The 18,650-nt window shown below is 37.2% G+C and overlaps 1 protein-coding gene across 4 annotated transcripts in view; it reads right to left on the minus strand.

The window, feature by feature from the left end:
* Window positions 1-18,650, minus strand: part of LRRC49 (leucine rich repeat containing 49) — a 153,401-nt gene that overhangs the window by 40,776 nt on the left and 93,975 nt on the right. For all 4 annotated transcript variants that reach the window (XM_010834478.1, XM_010834476.1, XM_010834477.1 and 1 more), the window contains 2 exons: window positions 7,593-7,676; window positions 3,942-4,102 (listed from right to left, as the gene is read on the minus strand). In XM_010834478.1, the coding sequence (XP_010832780.1) occupies window positions 3,942-4,102; window positions 7,593-7,676 (245 nt within the window). The remainder of the gene's footprint in view (window positions 1-3,941; window positions 4,103-7,592; window positions 7,677-18,650) is intronic.

Raw genomic sequence — 18,650 nt, forward strand, 5'->3', positions numbered from 1 at the left:
TTTCCCCATCTATTTCCCATGAAGTGATGGGACCGGATGCCATGATCTTCGTTTTCTGGATGTTGAGCTTTAAGCCAACTTTTTCACTGTCCACTTTCACCTTCATCAAGAGGCTTTTGAGTTCCTCTTCACTTTCTGCCATAAGGGTGGTGTCATCTGCATATCTGAGGTTATTGATATTTCTCCCGGAAATCTTGATTCCAGCCTGTGCTTCTTCCAGTCCAGAGTTTCTCATGATGTACTCTGCATATATGTTAAATAAGCAGGGTGACAATATACAGCCCTGACATACTCCTTTTCCTATTTGGAACCAGTCTGTTGTTCCATGTCCAGTTCTAACTGTTGCTTCCTGACCTGCATACAGATTTCTCAAGAGGCAGGTCAGGTGGTCTGGTATTCCCATCTCTTTTAGAATCTTCCACAGTTTATTGTGATCCACACAGTCAAAGGCTTTGGCATAGTCAATAAAGCAGAAATAGATGTTTTTCTGGAACTCTCTTGCTTTTTCCATGATCCAGCAGATGTTGGCAATTTGATCTCTGGTTCCTCTGCCTTTTCTAAAACCAGCTTGAACATCTGGAAGTTCACGGTTCATGTATTGCTGAAGCCTGGCTTGGACAATTTTGAGCATTACTTTACTAGCATTGAGATGAGTGCAATTATGCAGTAGTTTGAGCATTCTTTGGCATTGCCTTTCTTTGGGATTGGAATGAAAACTGACCTTTTCCAGTCCTGTGGCCACTGCTGAGTTTTCCACATTTGCTGGTACATTGAGTGCAGCACTTTCACAGCATCATCTTTCAGGATTTGAAATAGCTCAACTGGAATTCCATCACCTCCACTACCTTTGTTCATAGTGATGCTTCCTAAGGCCCACTTAACTTCACATTCCAGGATGTCTGGCTCTAGGTGCGTGATCACACCATCGTGATTATCTGGGTAGTGAAGATCTTTTTTGTACAGTTCTTCTGTATTCTTGTCATCTCTTCTTAATATCTTCTGCTTCTGTTAGGTCCATACCATTTCTGTCCTTTATCGAGCCCATCTTTGCATGAAAGAACTAACTTCCTTTAGTTCCTCAGAATTTTCCTTCAACATCTCAACACTTCCCTAGTTAGCTCCCTAGTATACTTGAAAAATGTAGAGATATACCATGATTTTTAAAGTGATGATTTATTATCTTACAAATGTTAATCCTACTGATATAAACAACTTAAATACCATTTGAAGAAGGTTCTTAACTTTCCATTTAAATGATTTTAAAGCTCATATGTAAGAACAAGTGTGTGAGAACTGAAACTTTGAAAATAGTGAAAGCATATTTCCCTTACTAGATATTAAAACTATAAAATGACAATAATCAAAATAGTCTGGTATTGGCATTAAAATAGATAAGTAGGTTAGTGAAATGGAATAGAAAGTTCAGAAATATATCCAGTATTTATGGGAACTTAATATAAGATGAAATGACATTCTCATTACAAAAGAGAATAATTTAATTGAGGAATGCTATTAGAAAACTGACTGGTCAATTGGAATGGAATCAAGTTAGGCTCTCACCTAACACCATATATAAAAATAAAATTGATGTATTAAAGGAGGAATTTTAAAACCTTATTAAAATCTTAGAATAAAATTTATAAGGTCATTTGGATAAACTTGGAACTAGGAATCCTTCTTAAGGAAGATAGAAAAAATATTTTTAAAGAAAAGATAAATCAGAAATAGAACTAATGGGTAGTATTTCATAAGTCTAAAGCCCAATGACATAAAGTTTTAATTTTATAAAGTATAGTTATATACAAGAAGAATTATTTTGACATTTAAATAATATTAAATAAAGTTTCAGGACAATATAAGTGATATATCCATTATATAAGTTATCACTTAATTAAAATGTTAATTCTTGTTTCCTTATTTTTCTAGCTGAAAGATCTGAGAAACTCTACATGTGGATACCCAAGTGAGGTGAAGGAGGTATGCTGGTCAGTATAAACTAATCTTATAACTAAAACTGCTAAAGTATGTCTGTCTTTAAAATATATGTCAAACTTTAACTACAGTAAACTTCCAAAATATTATTCTAATTCCTCTTAAATGACTTGTTGATTACACTCTTCATATATGGAAAGCTGAAAGAATACTGGCTGAAAAGCTGAAATAAAAGCTATATTATATTTAGTTTGAAATGTGTTTCAGAATTTGGTCAGGTCATTAGATAACTGTGCATCAAATGAAACAAAACTGAAGTGCATTCTATCTTTGAGTTTTAGCTTTTCTTTTTAAATTGTATATATATACACACACATTTTTAAATGACACACAAACTATGAAGTTATATATGCTTTATATTCCTCTCATTGACTTGATTCTAGTATGCCTTTATGAGAAGAAGGGAAATATGTTAAGCCTAGATAGTGTCCTCAGATTTGTTCATAAACCAAGGGATATGTGTTATATGATCTGTATGTCATAGAAGGAAAAGGCTGTGAGCCACTGGAAAAGACAGATACTATAGATTGCAACTGGAGTAACTATTTATGTTTTATGCCAAATTGCTTAACACTGATAGTTAAGTAGTAAGGATTTGTGCTAGCTAATGGGGAAACAACAAAGGTTAACACAATCAGGATTTTACATTCTAGTGGGGAAGACAGATACAAAACAACTATTCATGTTGTTGTTCAGTCGCTAAGTTGTGTCAGTCTGTGCGACCCCATGGACTATATAGCACGACAGGCCCCTGTGTCCTTCACTGTCTCCTGGAGTTTGTTCAAATTCATGTCCGTTGAGTTGGTGATGCCATCCAACCATCTCATCCTCTGCTGCCCTCTTCTCCTTTTTTCTAACTACCCAGTGGTTATTAATGCTCATAAGTGCTAACAAGGGGAAGTGCAGAGTACTGGGAGAAAAAAAGGTATCTGATCTAGCCCACTCTCTGGGAAGTCATTAGGAAAGACTTTTCAGGGGAAGTGAGGGAATTCATTGAGAAAAAATGAATTTGGGAATTGGGAATTTGGGAATTGGGAATTCATTGGGAATTTGGGAATTGGGAATTGGGAAATTGGGAATTGGGAAATTGGGAATTGGGAATTCATTGAGAAAAAAAGGTATCTGATCTAGCCCACTCTCTGGGAAGTCATTAGGAAAGACTTTTCAGGGGAAGTGAGGGAATTCATTGAGAAAAAATGAATTTGGGAATTGGGAATTTGGGAATTGGGAATTCATTGGGAATTTGGGAATTGGGAATTGGGAAATTGGGAATTGGGAAATTGGGAATTGGGAATTCATTGAGAAAAAAAGGTATCTGATCTAGCCCACTCTCTGGGAAGTCATTAGGAAAGACTTTTCAGGGGAAGTGAGGGTTGAAGTCAAGACCTCCAGGCTGAACTGCAGTTAGCCAGGGCAGGGTGAAGGAAGCAGGGCAGGGGAGAATAGATCTGTTTGTAGAAGAAGGGTTCTAAGGTAGGAAGTTTTTGGGAATTGGGAATCACTGAGGCTGCAGCACAAGAACAGAATGGCTGATACTATGGGACAAGATAGGTAAGGTGGGTAGATGGCCTTACAGGCTATATTAAGTAATCTAGATTTATTCCTAAGAAAAATAAAAAACTACTAAAGGGTTCTGGCAACCCACTCCAGTACTCTTGCCTGGAGAATCCCATGGAGGGAGGAGGCTGGTAGGCTACAGTCCATGGGGTCGCAGAGTCGGACAAGATTGAGTGACTTCACTTTCACTTTCACTTTCAAAGCGTTCTTAAATTAGGGGCAAGCCTATATTTTCAATAGTTTCACCTTAACTTTTAAAACCTATTGCTAATTTCAGTAGGTTTTCTTAAGAAAACTATTTTAAAATAATTATATGTAAAATATTTCCCCATTTCTGCTCCAAATTCATTTCTCCAAAGATACTAATATCCCAAAAGAACACCACTGCATACCCTGCTTCCTCTGGAAATGTAGAGACGGTGCTTCCATCGTTCTGACAGTGGTCCTGAGAGTCAGAATCTCTTCTGTCTTGATTTATAGCAATACTGGTTATTCGATGCTGTTGCAAGTCCCACTTTCGAGCTACATTGTTAATTGTTAACCTTTTCTTCTCCTATGAAAAAGTTCATTGTGACAAGAATTACATAATGCCATTTCTGTAGCAGGAGAATCCAAGGAGCATATTGTTTGTACTACTTATCACATCTTTAAAAGGAGTCAATTACTTAAAGCAGCTACCAAATATGTATTCTAAAACATGGTATAAGCAGCCTTTATTCAACCTATGCATTCAAACATCTCAAAAATGCTCTATTATTCTTAAAAAAAGTATATACAAATAACAATTACTCCCACTGGACATAAAAAAATTTCACTATTTACAGGTTTAACTTGATGGAAATTGATATACTCAAATGTTACATTTGCATGTGTGCTAAGTTGCTTTAGTCATGTCCTACTTCTTGCAACCCATGAATTGTAGCCTTCCAGGCTCCTCTGTCCGTGGGATTGTCCAAGAAAGAATACTGGGGTGGGTTTCCACTTCCTCCTCCAGGGGACTCAAGTGTTATGTGAAGTTTAAATCATGTCTTTGTGCTTAAAGATAGTAAGAAAACCTGACAATATTTTAATCTTTTTAACCAATAATTATGGCAAATATGGTGGAGTGATCTCGGAGAGAGGGAGAAAAGAGAGATTGATCAGTGTTTTAAGCTTCACAGTATAAATTACAATGTCTGAAAATTAACAAACATATATAGACTATTAAAAGAAATTGTACTAGGTTGAAACATTTCTAGATAACTAGTAGCATCTTAGATTATCCATTATCAAACCTCGTAACTCAGATGGTAAAGAATCTGCCCGCAATTCAGGAGGCCCGGGTTCAATCCCTGGGTAGGGAGGATCCCCTGGAGGAGGAAATGGTAACCCATTCCAGTATTCTTGCCTGGAGAATCCCATGGACTGAGGATCCTGGTAGGTTACAGTCCATATGGCCACAAAGAGTCAGATATGACTGAGCAACTAACACAACTTCTAAATGGTATGTTGATTAAATCAGAGTGCTGAAAATAGACACCTCCCTTTTTATCTTTACTCAGAGAACAATCATCTAGTGAAAAATCATCGGTGTGATACTGCCCCTCTTCATCTGCTCCCTTTGGAACCAGGGAAGGCTGTCGGGAAGATTCTCTGCCCGTTCCCTCAGCGCATCCACACATGCAGAACACTTATGTTTAGCTCCACTTCTCTGCCTTCCAAAATTTTAGATGTAGAAATGGCACTGTTTAGGAATTAAAACTGGTGACAAAGCTTAATTACAACTAAACATTTTTAAAGTTCTATTTCTGCGTTTAAAAATGTCTTTAACATGGGTTCTTTTTTCTATTGCTTGGTATTTGAAATGTGTTTATATAATTAAATGGGTTCCACTTAGTATGTGTATACTTCTAAGACTTCTTGACATTTTATGTATGTCCTTATCTAAAGCAAGAAGGCATTTGACATTCTACTATAAATTTTCCCCCCAAATCTATGATAAGAAGGCATCTTATCTTAAAGGATTCTATTTCAATTATTTGCAGATGACTTGGGACAACCCAATTCTTAATCTACACAATACCATTATTTTCACTCAGTGCCAAGGCTATTTTGAAAGAGGCAGGGGCAGTGAGTTAATGGCAGATGGCTATCATGCTGATGCCATGCATGTGGCTTTCTGGCTGACTTGGAGTTGGCAACAATAAATATTCTTAATGAGGTAGATGTAGCAGTGCTTAGAAAAAAGGCACAAAAGTATACACCACTCAGTATGTTAAATTTATAACAAGATACTCTGAAAACGCAAGCACTTTTCTATACCAACCCCAAAGTTAAGCTTTCTTTAACTGAGTTGTTAAAATCAGATCAACCCCAGGCTGACAAAGAAAATGGGTATTTTCACCGAAGTCAAGAAAAGGGAAGATATAGTTTAAAACAAGAGTGCAATCTGGGGTCAGGTGGGGACCACTGACTGGTTAGAGGGGCCAGCAAGGGCTCTAAGTGCCTGTGGGGCAGGAAAAAGAAGAACAAAGGAAAGACAAATATTCTATAAGGCAAAAGAGGGTTCCCCCCTCAAAAAAAAATTTATGTTCAAAGATCATGGATGCATCTGGCATATTAGTACAATCACGACTATAGCTAGAGGACAGTCTGTCAAATTTGTGTTAAAGTGATAGTTATTTTAGAAGATGCCAACTTTCAGCTTCTGCCAGTTGAGTCTATTCTTTATAAACCAAGCAATACCACACCAGTATATGTCATCACTATCACTTCCATTCATTTTAAAGATTGAAAAGAAAATAGAAAGATAGAAAAGCAACAGGACTAAAGATGGATGTCTATACACCCTTCCTGTCCCTCAGAAACAGCAGTCCCCAACATTTTTGGGTACTGGAGACGAGTTTAATGGAAGACAATCTTTTCATGGACTAGGATGGGGGGCGTGGTTTGGGGAATGTTCAAGTACATTGTATTTATTGTGTGCTTTATTTCTAAATTATTATACATTGTGATATATAATGAAATAATTATACATCTCATGGAATGCAGGATCAGTGGGAGCTCTAAGTTTGTTTTCCTGCAACCAGACAGTCCCATCTGGGGGTGATGGAAGACACTGACATCTCAACTGAGATGAACAGCTATAAACACAGATGAAGCCTCGGTCGTTCGCCTGCCACTCACCTCCTGCTGTGTGGCCCAGTTCCTACTAGAGTGGAGCTGAGAGGACTTGGGACCAAGTTTGTTTTGTTTGTTAATTTAGGAGTAGTTTTCACAAAGTAAAACACACAGATTCAAGTGTACTCTTCGATCAGTTCTGACAAATGCATAAATGTTAACCTGTAACATTTCCATCACCCCAGTAAGTTCTCTTGTTTCCTAAGTTTGCTATATATAACTTTGTTATCCCGAAAACCTTTTAAGGACAGTAATATCTGATATGCTAAATCATTTCAAACAAGTTCAAAAAAACCTTTAATTTCTATACTCCTCAAAATCTCTACCACCTCTCTAATGGAGAAGCTAACAGAGATTTTTTTTAATTTAAAAAGCCATCGGATCATTTTGATATTTGGCAAAACTAATACAATTATGTAAAGTTTAAAAATAAAATAAAATTTAAAAAAATAAATAAATAAAAAGCCATCAGTAAAAAATAAACCCATGTAGCAGAGCTTGTTAAAATATATCACTAAAGATGACAGTTTACTACAGTGGTTTCCAAAATGAAATTTAAATGCCAGGAGGATATACAAGGTGATGTACTGGTGTGGAAAGAAGGTTAACTTCTGTTATATATATATACTTTAATCTCTTCCTTTTATAATTTCTCATTTTCGCATTTATTTTATATTGTACATTACATTATATTGTATTTCAGAAGTACAGGATTTTTTATGTTTTAAGGGTGTCTATTTATTAAAAGCACTATCAAAAGGAATGAAAAATTTGCAGTTTGGAAACCACTTTTCTAGCTGATTAGCAAGCTAGCTTCAGTATGTGTGAGTGTGTGTACGTGTGTGTGTGCACACATACATGAATGTAGACACCAGAGACAATACCTTAAGCAAAGATTGCTTTTGACTTTCCCGCTTCTTCTCTTCCTCTTTTTTGGCTACAACAGATGCCATACGCCTTTCTTCTTCCTAAAAGAAAAATGTAAAAAAGTATTGTTAAGTATTTAACCTTTTTTGATGCTAAATATCTTCAGTTCTCCAAGTCTGATTTTCTTTGTGAGAGCCATACTACTTGCTAATAGGAAATATGCCCTCAAAGAAAAAGTCAATATGTTCCTCTTTATTTTCTTCTTCCAACTTAATTTGAAAACAAAACTGCATTCTTAACTCTACTCCCAACTCTTGATGTGAGATAAACCTAAATAATACAAGAAAAAGACTGAGAAGAGAAAGAAGAAAGGGAGAGCAGGGGGCTTCCCTGGTGGCTCAGTGGTAAAGAATTCACCTGCTAATGCAGGAGACATGGGTTACGGTTCAATCCCTGGTCCAGGAAGATTCCACATGTCATGAAGCAACTAAGCCCGTGTGCCACAACTATTGAGCTTGTGCTCTAAAGCCTGGGAAATGCAACTATCGAACCTACGTGCCACCACGACCGAAGCCTGCATGCCCTAAAGCCCACACTCCGCAACAAGAGCAGCCACTGCAATGAGAAGCCCGTGCACCACAACTGAGAGTGCCCCCACTCACACAACTAGAGAAAGCCAGGCACAGCAGCCAAGACCCTGCACAATCAGACATAAATTAATAAGATTATAACAAAAGGGAGTGCGATGCAGGACTGTATAACTTTTCTTTGTACTGTAGTTTTACATGGAGATTTTTAATAAAGTTTTTATCATGAAGATGAAAATCATGCTTCTAACAATCTATTTAATTTATTGTTGCAAAGCAGAGTTTTTTTTAAATGACAATACAATTGTGAAAGCTTTTAAAAAATTTCTATGGATATTAATAAATTATTCTCCATTAATATCATTACTTTGTTTTTAAGTTGATTTGGCCAGTCTAATTTCTTCCATTCTAAAAACTATGAAACTTTACTGTAATAACATTACAGTTTAGAAAAACTTTTAAAAAGTAGTCATAATCCCAAAACCCTAACTCAAATATCATAATTTTTCCATCACATTATGATATTCACTATAAACAAATTTTTAAATGTTGCAATCTGCATATACAATCTGGATCATGATTTTTCACCCTAAGGACTGGAAAATTTTTAATAAAGTAAATTATAGGCATGTAACTCAATATCAAATCTTTTGATATTAAAATGATGTCATAATTTGAGAAAACAATTTCTTCATGAAAGACAAACTTGAAAATATCTTCAGAGACAGAAAACTATAAAAAGTAATTCAGTACATTTGAAGGAGAACATTTTCAGAAATACAATTTACAAAACCTGAAATTAAAAATTTAATGGAGGTGAGTTGAAGAGTAGAATGCTCTTATACCACCCTATAATTGCCAGTCATAGCCCTTAACCTCTTTCATTTAAATTATCTCTGGTACTATCTCTTCTCTTTCCTGCAAATAGATAGCTCCATGAAGGTATGGACCATATCAGCTACCCAGCACATAGTAGATATGCAGTAAATATATATTCAAAGAATGAATTATTAAATGTACATCTCTATGACTGTGACTGTGTAAGTTCCTCAGTTGTGTCTGACTCTTTGTGACCCCATGAACTGTAGCCTGCCAGGCTCTTCTGTCCATGGGATTCTCCAGGCAAGAATACTGGAGTGAGTTGCCATTCCCTTCTCCAGGGGATCTTCCCAACCCAGGGATCAAATTCAGGTCTCCTGATTTGCAGGCAGATCTAAGCCACTGGCTCCTGATCTGAGCCACAGGGAAGCCCACAACTGTTCAATAATTTCCTAAAACTAAAACCATTAAATCAAATGGTAGACATATTTCTAGGGCTTTTGCTGTGTTTGCAAAAGTACTCCATAAGTGTAGTACTAATTTATATTTCTACCAGAAGTTAACACTTGATTTAAAATATAATGGATAGTCACAAGAGTTGTTCACCAAATATTCCTATGTCTTCTTACATCCTGGCCATATAGTCAGATGGCACTTCATGTCCTCTTAAAGTCAGGTGTGGTCATGTGAATTGCTTTGGCCAATGTCGTATGGACAAAAGTGATATGTGTTACTTCTGGGTAGAAAATTTCAAAGACAATGTATGATATAGCTATTTCCTCTCTCACTGCTGGTACAGAATTTGCAAAGCTCCAAAGGATGGGCACTTTGAAGGCCTTGGTCGTGGAATGAGGACAACACAGAGTAAAGTTCTCAGACCACATAAAATGGACAGACTGACAGCATGAGCATGAAATAAGCTTTGTTGGTTTAATCCACTGAGATTAGAGAAGTTGTTACTGTAAGATGGAGAAGCTCTAAACAGCAAAAACAAGACCTGGAGCTGACTGTGGATTAGATCATGAACTCCTTATTGCAAAATTCAGCCTTAAACTGAAGAAAGTAGGGAAAACCACAAGACTTTTCAGATATGATCTAAATCAAATCCCTTATAATTATACAGTAGAGGTGACAAATAAATTCAAAGGATTAGATTTGGTAGACAGAATGCCTGAAGAACTATGGACAGAGGTTTGTAACATTGTATAGGAAGAAAAGAAATGCAAGAAGGCAAACTGGTTGTCTGAGGAGGCCTTACAAATAGCTGAGAAAAGAAGAGAGGCAAAAGCCAAAGGAGAAAGGGAAAGATATAGCCAAGTGAATGCGGAGATTCAGAGAATAGCAAGGAGAGATAGGAAAGCCTTCTTAAGTGAACAATGCAAAAAAATAGAGGAAAACAATAGAATGGGAAAGACTAGAGATCTTGTCAAAAATATTAGAGATACCAAGAGAACATTTCATGCAAAGATGGGCACAATAAAGAACAGAAACAGCAAAGACCTAACAGAAGTAAAAGAGATTAAGAAGAAGTGGCAAGAATATACAGAAGAGCTATAGAAGAAAGGTCTTAATGACCCAGATAACCACAATGGTGTGGTCACTCACCTAGAGCCAGACATCCTGGAGTGTGAAGTTAAGTGAGCCTTAGGAACAATTACTATGAACAAAGCTAGTGGAGGTGATAGAATTCCAGGTGAGCTATTTCAAATGCTAAAAGTTGATGCTGTGAAAGTGCTGCATTCAATATGCCAGCAAATTTGGAAAACTCAGCAGTGGCCACAGGACTGGAAAAGGTCAGTTTTCATTCCAATCCCAGAGAAGGGCAAGGCCAATGAATGTTCAAACTACCATGTGATTGTGGTCATTTCACATGCTATCAAAGTAATGTTCAAAATCCTTCAAGCTAGGTTTCAGTGGTATTTAAACCGAGAACTTCCAGATGTTCAAGCTGGATTTAGAAAAGGCAGAGGAACTAGAGATCAAATTGCCAACATCTGTTGGATCATATAAAAAACAAAGGAATTCCAAAAACATATCTACTTCTGCTTCATTGACTACGCTAAAGTCTTTGACTGTGTGGATCACAACAAACTTCAAAATTCTTAAAGAGATGGGAATACCAGACCTTTTTACCTGTCTCCTGAGAAACTTGTATGCAGGTCAAGAAGCAACAGTTAGAACTGGACATGGAACAACTGACTGTTTCAAAATTGGGAAAGGAGTACATCAAGGCTACATTTTGTCACCCTGCTTTTTTAACTTCTGTGCAAAATGCCAGGCTGGATGACTCACAAGCTGAAGTCAAGATTGCTGGGAGAAATATCGACAACCTCAGATACGCAGATTATACCACCCTCATAGCAGAAAGTGAAGAGGAACTAAACAGCCTCTGGTAAAGGTGGAAGAGGATACTGAAAAAGCTCTCAACATTCAAAAAAATGAAGATCATGGCATCTGGTCCCATCACTTCATGGCAAACAGATGGGGAAATAGTGAAAACAGTGACAGATTTTATTTTCTTGGGCTCTAAAATCACTATGGACAGTGACTGCAGCCATGAAATTAAAAGACACTTACTCATTGGAAGAAAAGTTATGACAAACATAGACAGTATATTAAAAACTAGAGACTCCTTTTGCCCTCATAGGTCTGTGTAGTCAAAGCTCTGGTTTTTCCAGTAGGCATGTATAGATGTGAGAGTTGAACCATAAAGAAGACTGAGTGCTGAAGAATTGATGCCTTTGATCTGTGGTGCTGGAGAAGATTCTTGAGAGTCCCTTGGACAGTAAGGAGATCAAACCAGTCAATCCTAGAGGAAATCAGTCCTGAATATTCATTGGAAGGACTGATGATGAAAATGAATCTCCAATACCTTGGCCACCTGATGTGAAGAGCTGACTCACTGGAAAAGACCCTGATGCTGGGAAAGATTGAGGGCAAGAGGAGAAGGAGGTGGCAAAGGATGAGATGCTTAGATAACATCACTGACTCAATGGACATGAGTTTGAGCAAACTCCAGGTGATAGTGAAGGACAGGTAAGCCTGGTGTGCTGTGGTCCATGGGGTTGCAAAGAGTCAGATACAACTCAGTGACTGAACAACAACAGCCTAGAGCATCCTGATCAGTATATACATTAGAATTAGAATTAAGGAAAGTCAAAGAGGCACAAAAATGTATTCTAGGGTGTGAGCCATTATAAATGCTCCTGAAAACAAAGGACTTAGACTAAAGAAGTAAATAAAAAATACACAAAGCAAACTATCTCCGAGTTAAAAAGGTAATCAGAAATACATCCACTGGAGGACTCAAATTTTAAAAATGAGGAAATGAACAATGAGAAGTTTAGTAACTTATACAAGGTCAAAGCCAGGATCAGAACCAGGGGTCATTGGTGAGAAATGGGGTTTGCATTTTTATAATCAGGATATATTTATATGTGTTTTACTGGCTTTAGACAGATGAAAAAAGTGAGGTCAAAATTTAGCAGTAATCTGCCATACAATTTAGTTCTTTAAAAGGGAATGAAAATTTATGTGATTTTTGGTGAATTTAAAGTATATTTGACAATATGGAAAATAGTTGTTCTTAATGTTTAAAGGCTGAACAGAGGTAATGAGGAGAAATAAACTAAATAAGAAATTCAGAACCTTGGTTCCTAGTTTCATAAAATAGCTGAATTAATAACCACATTAAACTCTTTTGTTCAGTAGATGTTGATTTAGTACCTATTAAGTATAACCTGTTTCAGAAAAAAACTTAAAAAGAACAAAATATATTGATGGTCAATTGTTGACTCGTGTATTGAATGTGAACTAGAAACAGATTGGTTATTCAAAGAGCCAATTTTAAGCAGTACTGGAAACTGTATGGGTCACGTACTATACATACTTAATGGATGATTTCATTAGATTTGCAAAAAGAATCTGAGCTTCTATTAAAGGCAGGAGGACTTTAAAAGGAAAGTTAACCCAGGAAAACTGGATAGATGCCAAATCAATTCAAATATTCAATGTTTTAAAAATGTATAAATATGATGACTGTATTTCAGCCCAAATAATTACAGAGTAACTAAAGTTAGAAACAAAAATAAACCCCTCTAATTGTAAAGATAAGCTATAAACCTGTTGGTAAGAAGGAAAAAAATTGTAAAATTCAGGCATCTTCATGATAATAATCCAATTTCTGTGACAAAAACCATATCCTTTATGTAGCAAAAGAAAGAGATCTACCTGGCCTGAAAATAGACATACACTTTCCTCATTACTGTGGTTTGTCATGAAGACCCAATACAGAAACAGGTTTAAATTAATTAAGAAGCATAGTGATTTAACAGAGAAAGAAATGGCAACCCACTCCAGTATTCTTGCCTAGAGAATCCCATGGACAGAGGAGCCTGGTGGGCTGCCGTCTGCGGGGTCACACAGAGTTGGACACGACTGAAGCGACTTAGCAGCAGCTAAGCAGTGATTTAATAGGTATTTAATAACTTACATTATACACTCTTAGCAGACTTCTAAGGCTCTAAAACAATGAATTTATTACATGAGAAGACATTTTGCTGCAAAATAAATAATAGCAGTCCTAATATAATCAGCAATTTATTATGGGGAATTTTAAAAACAATGGCAATGTGGGTTTTTTAACCATATACTTTAAATAGTTATTCAAGACATTGTTTTCCTTGACTATACTAAATATTAAAACAGACTAAAATTACAGAGCTTTTGTCTAGAGGAGAATGTTCTTTATTTTTCTTTCAATCTTTTTTTCTTAACAGAGAAAACAGATGTTTCCAGGGTCATAGTTAATGTCAGAATGAAGATTAGAAGCTATATCACTTGACTTCTACTGGCCCATGGATAATAGTCATATTATACATTCAGTTCAGTTCAGTTCAGTTCAGTCGCTCAGTCGTGTCCAACTCTTTGTGACCCCATGGACTGCAGTACGCCAGACTTCCCTGTCCATCATCAACGCCTGGAGCCTACTCAAACTCATGTCCATTGAGTCGGTGATGCCATCCAACTATGTCATCCTGTGTCATCCCCTTCTCCTCCTGCCTTCAATCTTTCCCAGCATCAGGGTCTTTTTCAATTGGTTGGTTCTTTACATCAGGTGGCCAAAGTAATGTAGTTTCAGCTTCAGCATCAGTCCTTCCAATGATTATTCAGGACTGATTTCCTTCAGGATGAACTGGTTGGATCTCCTTGTAGTCCAAGGGACTCTAAAGAGTCTTCTCCAACAATACAGTTCAAAAGCATCAATTCTTAGGTGCTCAGCTTTCTTTATAGTCCAACTCTCACATCCACCCATATATGACTACTGGAAAAACTATAGCTTTGACTAGACTGACTTTTGTTGGTAAAGTAATGTCCCTGCTTTTTAATATGCTGTCTAGGTTGGTCATAGCCTTTCTTCCAAGGAGCAAGCTTCTTCTAATTTCATGGCTGCTGTCACCATCTGCAGTGATTTTGGAGCCCAAGAAAATAAAGTCTCACTGTTTCCATTGTTTCCCCATCTATTTGTCATGAAGTGATGGGACCGGATGCTGTGATCTTAGTTTTCAGAATGTTGAGCTTTATGCCAACTTTCTCACTCTCCTCTTTCACTTTCATCAAGAGGCTCTTTAGTTCTTCTTCACTTTCTGCCATAAGGGTGGTGTCATCTGCATATCTGAGATTATAGATATTTCTCCTGACAATCTTCATTTCAGCTTGTGTTTCATCCAGCCCGGCATTTTGCATGATGTATGCTACATATAAGTTAAATAAGCAGGATTTCAATATACAGCCTTGATGTACTCCTTTCCTGATTTGGAACCAGTCTATTGTTCCATATCTAGTTCTGTTGCTTCCTGACCTGCATACAGATTTCTCAGGAGGCAGGTCAGGTGGCCTGGTATTCCCATCTCTTTGAAGAATTTTCCAGTTTGTTGCGATCCACACAGTCAAAGCTTTGGCATAGTCAATAAAGCAGAAGTAGATGTTTTTCTGGAACTCTCTTGCTTTTTCGATGATCCAAAGGATACTGGCAATTTGATATCTGGTTCCTCTGTCTTTTCTAAATGCAGTTCAAGCTGGAACATCTGGAAGTTCCTGGTTCATGTACTGTTGAAGCCTGGCTTGGAGAATTTGTAGAATTACTTTGCTAGTGTGTGAGATGAGTGCAATTGTGCGGTAGTCTGAACATTCTTTGGCATTGCCTTTCTTTGAGATTGGAATGAAAACTGACCTTTTCTAGTCCTGTGGCCACTGCTGAGTTTTCCAAATGTGCTGGCATATTGAGTGCAGCTCTTTCACAGCATCATCTTCTAGGATTTGAAATAGCTCAACTGGAATTCCATCACTTCCACTAGTTTTGTTCGTAGTGATGCTTCCCTCCTCCATCTTGTTTGCAACCCCCATACTACACATTAGGGGAGAAAAAGCCAGAACAGGATAGGTTATACCACCATAATAACTTTAAAACTCACACTGGCTTACAATAAGAAAAGTTTGTTTCTTAATCATGCAAAGAACACCCCAACTGTTCTCCATGTAGTAGGCTAAGTGTTCCTAGGTATGACTTGATGGCATCTTTGACTCAATATATGCTTTCACAATGACCATCACATGGGAGAAAAGCCCAGAAAATTGCACTTTGGCCTTTAAATGCTTCTGTCTGAAAATTATGTACATTACTTCTGCTCACATTTCACTGACCAAAGCAAGGTGCATGACCACGTTTAACTCCATGGGAATGGGAAATACCATCTTTCCACCTGGAAGACGTAAGAACACACTGGGGGCATTAGTCATGGCTACCACAACAGGACACTCACTTCCACCTCAGACAGGCTGCCTCATGTTTTGGAGAACAAATTGTAAACAAGTTCATATGAAGCCAAATACATGTGAGTTTGAGGTGGAAACTTTAGATACTGTGTCTACTTCAGAACTGTGAGAATAGCTCCTGCATTCACAAAATACTGCCTTGGAAATAAAAAATTCTGGGAGGTGGAATTTTCTATACAATGGTCCTTGTTCTAGTCCTTCAAAATGTGTCTATTTTAGAACTGCCATATGACCCAGCAATCTCACTGCTGGGCATACACTGAGGAAACCAGAATTGAAAGAGACACGTGTAACCCCAATGCTCATCACAGCACTGTTTATAATAGCTGGGACATGGAAGCAACCTTGATGTCCATCAGCAGACGAATGGATAAGAAAGCTGTGGTACATATACACAATGGAGTATTACTCAGCTGTTAAAAAGAATACATTTGAATCAGTACTAATGAGGTGGATGAAACTGGAGCCTATTATACAGAGTGAAGTAAGTCAGAAAGAAAAACACCAATACAGTATACTAACGCATATATATGGAATTTAGAAAGATGGTAACGATGACCCTATATGTGAGACAGCAAAAGAGACACAGATGTAAAGAACAGACTTTTGGACTCTGTGGGAGAAGGTGAAGGTGGGACAATTTGAGAGAAGAGCATTGAAACATGTATATTACCACATGTGAAATAGATTGCCAGTCCAGGTTCAATGCATGAGACAAGGCACTCAGGGTCAGTGCACTGGGATGACCCAGAGGGATGGGATGGGGAGGGAGGTGGGAGGGGAGTTCAGGATGGGGAACACATGTACACCCATGGCTGATTCATGTCAATGTATGGCAAAAATCACCACAATATTGTAAAGTAATTAGCCTCCAATTAAAATAAATTAATTTTTAAAAATGTGTCTATTCCTTCCTTTTTTGTACAGTCATAAAAATATTTGAAGACTACGGTAACATCTTCTTTGTCAATGAATTGTGCTAGGTTTTCTGGAAATGTTTGTTTGCAATCATCTTTCTAAAACTAATAGTTCAGGTATAATTTAACAAAGAAAAAATGGGACTATTGTCCATTTTTCTAAATTCTCTATTTCTATAAATGAATATTGTTTTAAGGCATATTAACTTTGAACAATCGTATTTCATAATTAACTCAATTTGGACTTATCAATTTCAACGCAAGTCTTTTTCACACATGCTAATTCTCTTTCCCCCAACTCTGCATTTGGCTGAGAACTGTCATGTTTGTTGTTAAGAAGTTAAGTCTAGAATTTTCAATTTATCTATTTTTCATCTTGTGAAATTCTGCTTCTATTTATAGATTAGAAGTTGGAAAAGTTTTTATACAAAGAGCCAGATAGCAAATATCTAAAGCTTTGTGATCCATATAAAATCTCCAGCACATATTCTTTTTCACAGTGTTTCACAAATATAAAAACCATTCACAGCTTGAGAGCTATGAAAACAAACAAAACAAAAAAAAAACCAAACAAAAAAAACAGGCTGTGGGATGGATTTGGCTCACAGGCTGTAGTTTGCCAAACCTTGTTTTAGATTATTGAGCTTCTTTTGGATTCTGATTTGATCAACTGGTATATCAGGATTTCTAACTTCCCTAGTTTGTCATTTATATATTTTATTAGAATAATATAATGCTCTCAATTAGTCAATACTTAAACATGTTTAAGAGAATGAGACTGAGCAAAAAGCCTCACAACACCCCAGTACAGATTTCTCTGCAGATTGGCCATTAATCCATTAATTTCTGTTCTGTAGATATAACTGAATCACAAATCCACTTAACTATGTTGTCATATAGTGGAGGTGAGAAATAGATTTAAGGGCCTAGATCTGATAGATAGAGTGCCTGATGAACTATAGAATGAGGTTCGTGACATTGTACAGGAGATAGGGATCAAGACCATTCCCATAGAAAAGAAATGCAAAAAAGCAAAATGGCTGTCTGAGGAGGCCTTACAAACAGCTGTGAAAAGAAGAGAAGCGAGAAGCAAAGGAGAAAAGGAAAGATAAAAACATCTGAATGCAGAGTTCCAAAGAATAGCAAGAAGAGATAAGAAAGCCTTCTTCAGCGATCAATGCAAAGAAATAGAGGAAAACAACAGAATGGGAAAGACTAGGGATCTCTTCAAGAAAGTCAGAGATACCAAAGGAACATTTCATGCAAAGATGAGCTTGATAAAGGACAGAAATGGTATGGACCTAACAGAAGCAGAAGATATTAAGAAGAGATGGCAAGAATACAAAAGATCTTCACGACCCAGATAATCACGATGGTGTGATCACTCACCTAGAGCCAGACATCCTGGAATGTGAAGTCAAGTGGGCCTTAGGAAGCATCACTATGAACAAAGCTAGTGGAGGTGATGGAATTCCAGTTGAGCTATTCCAAATCCTGAAAGATGATGCTGTGAAAGTGCTGCACTCAATATGCCAGCACATTTGGAAAACTCAGCAGTGGCCACAGGACTGGAAAAGGTCAGTTTTCATTCCAATCCCAAAGAAAGGCAATGCCAAAGAATGCTCAAACTACTGCACAATTGCACTCATCTCACACTCTAGTAAAGTAATGCTCAAAATTCTCCAAGCCAGGCTTCAGCAATACGTGAACCGTGAACTTCCTGATGTTCAAGCTGGTTTTAGAAAAGGCAGAGGAACCAGAGATCAAATTGCCAACATCTGCTGGATCATCAAAAAAGCAAGAGAGTTCCAGAAAAACACCTATTTCTGCTTTATTGACTATGCCAAAGCCTTTGACTGTGTGGATCACAATAAACTGTGGAAAATTCTTCAAGAGATGGGAATACCTGTCTCCTAAG

This window comes from Bison bison, unplaced genomic scaffold (assembly GCF_000754665.1).
Source record: "Bison bison bison isolate TAMUID 2011002044 unplaced genomic scaffold, Bison_UMD1.0 scf7180017864034, whole genome shotgun sequence".
In the NCBI taxonomy this organism is placed as follows: Eukaryota; Metazoa; Chordata; class Mammalia; order Artiodactyla; family Bovidae; genus Bison; species Bison bison.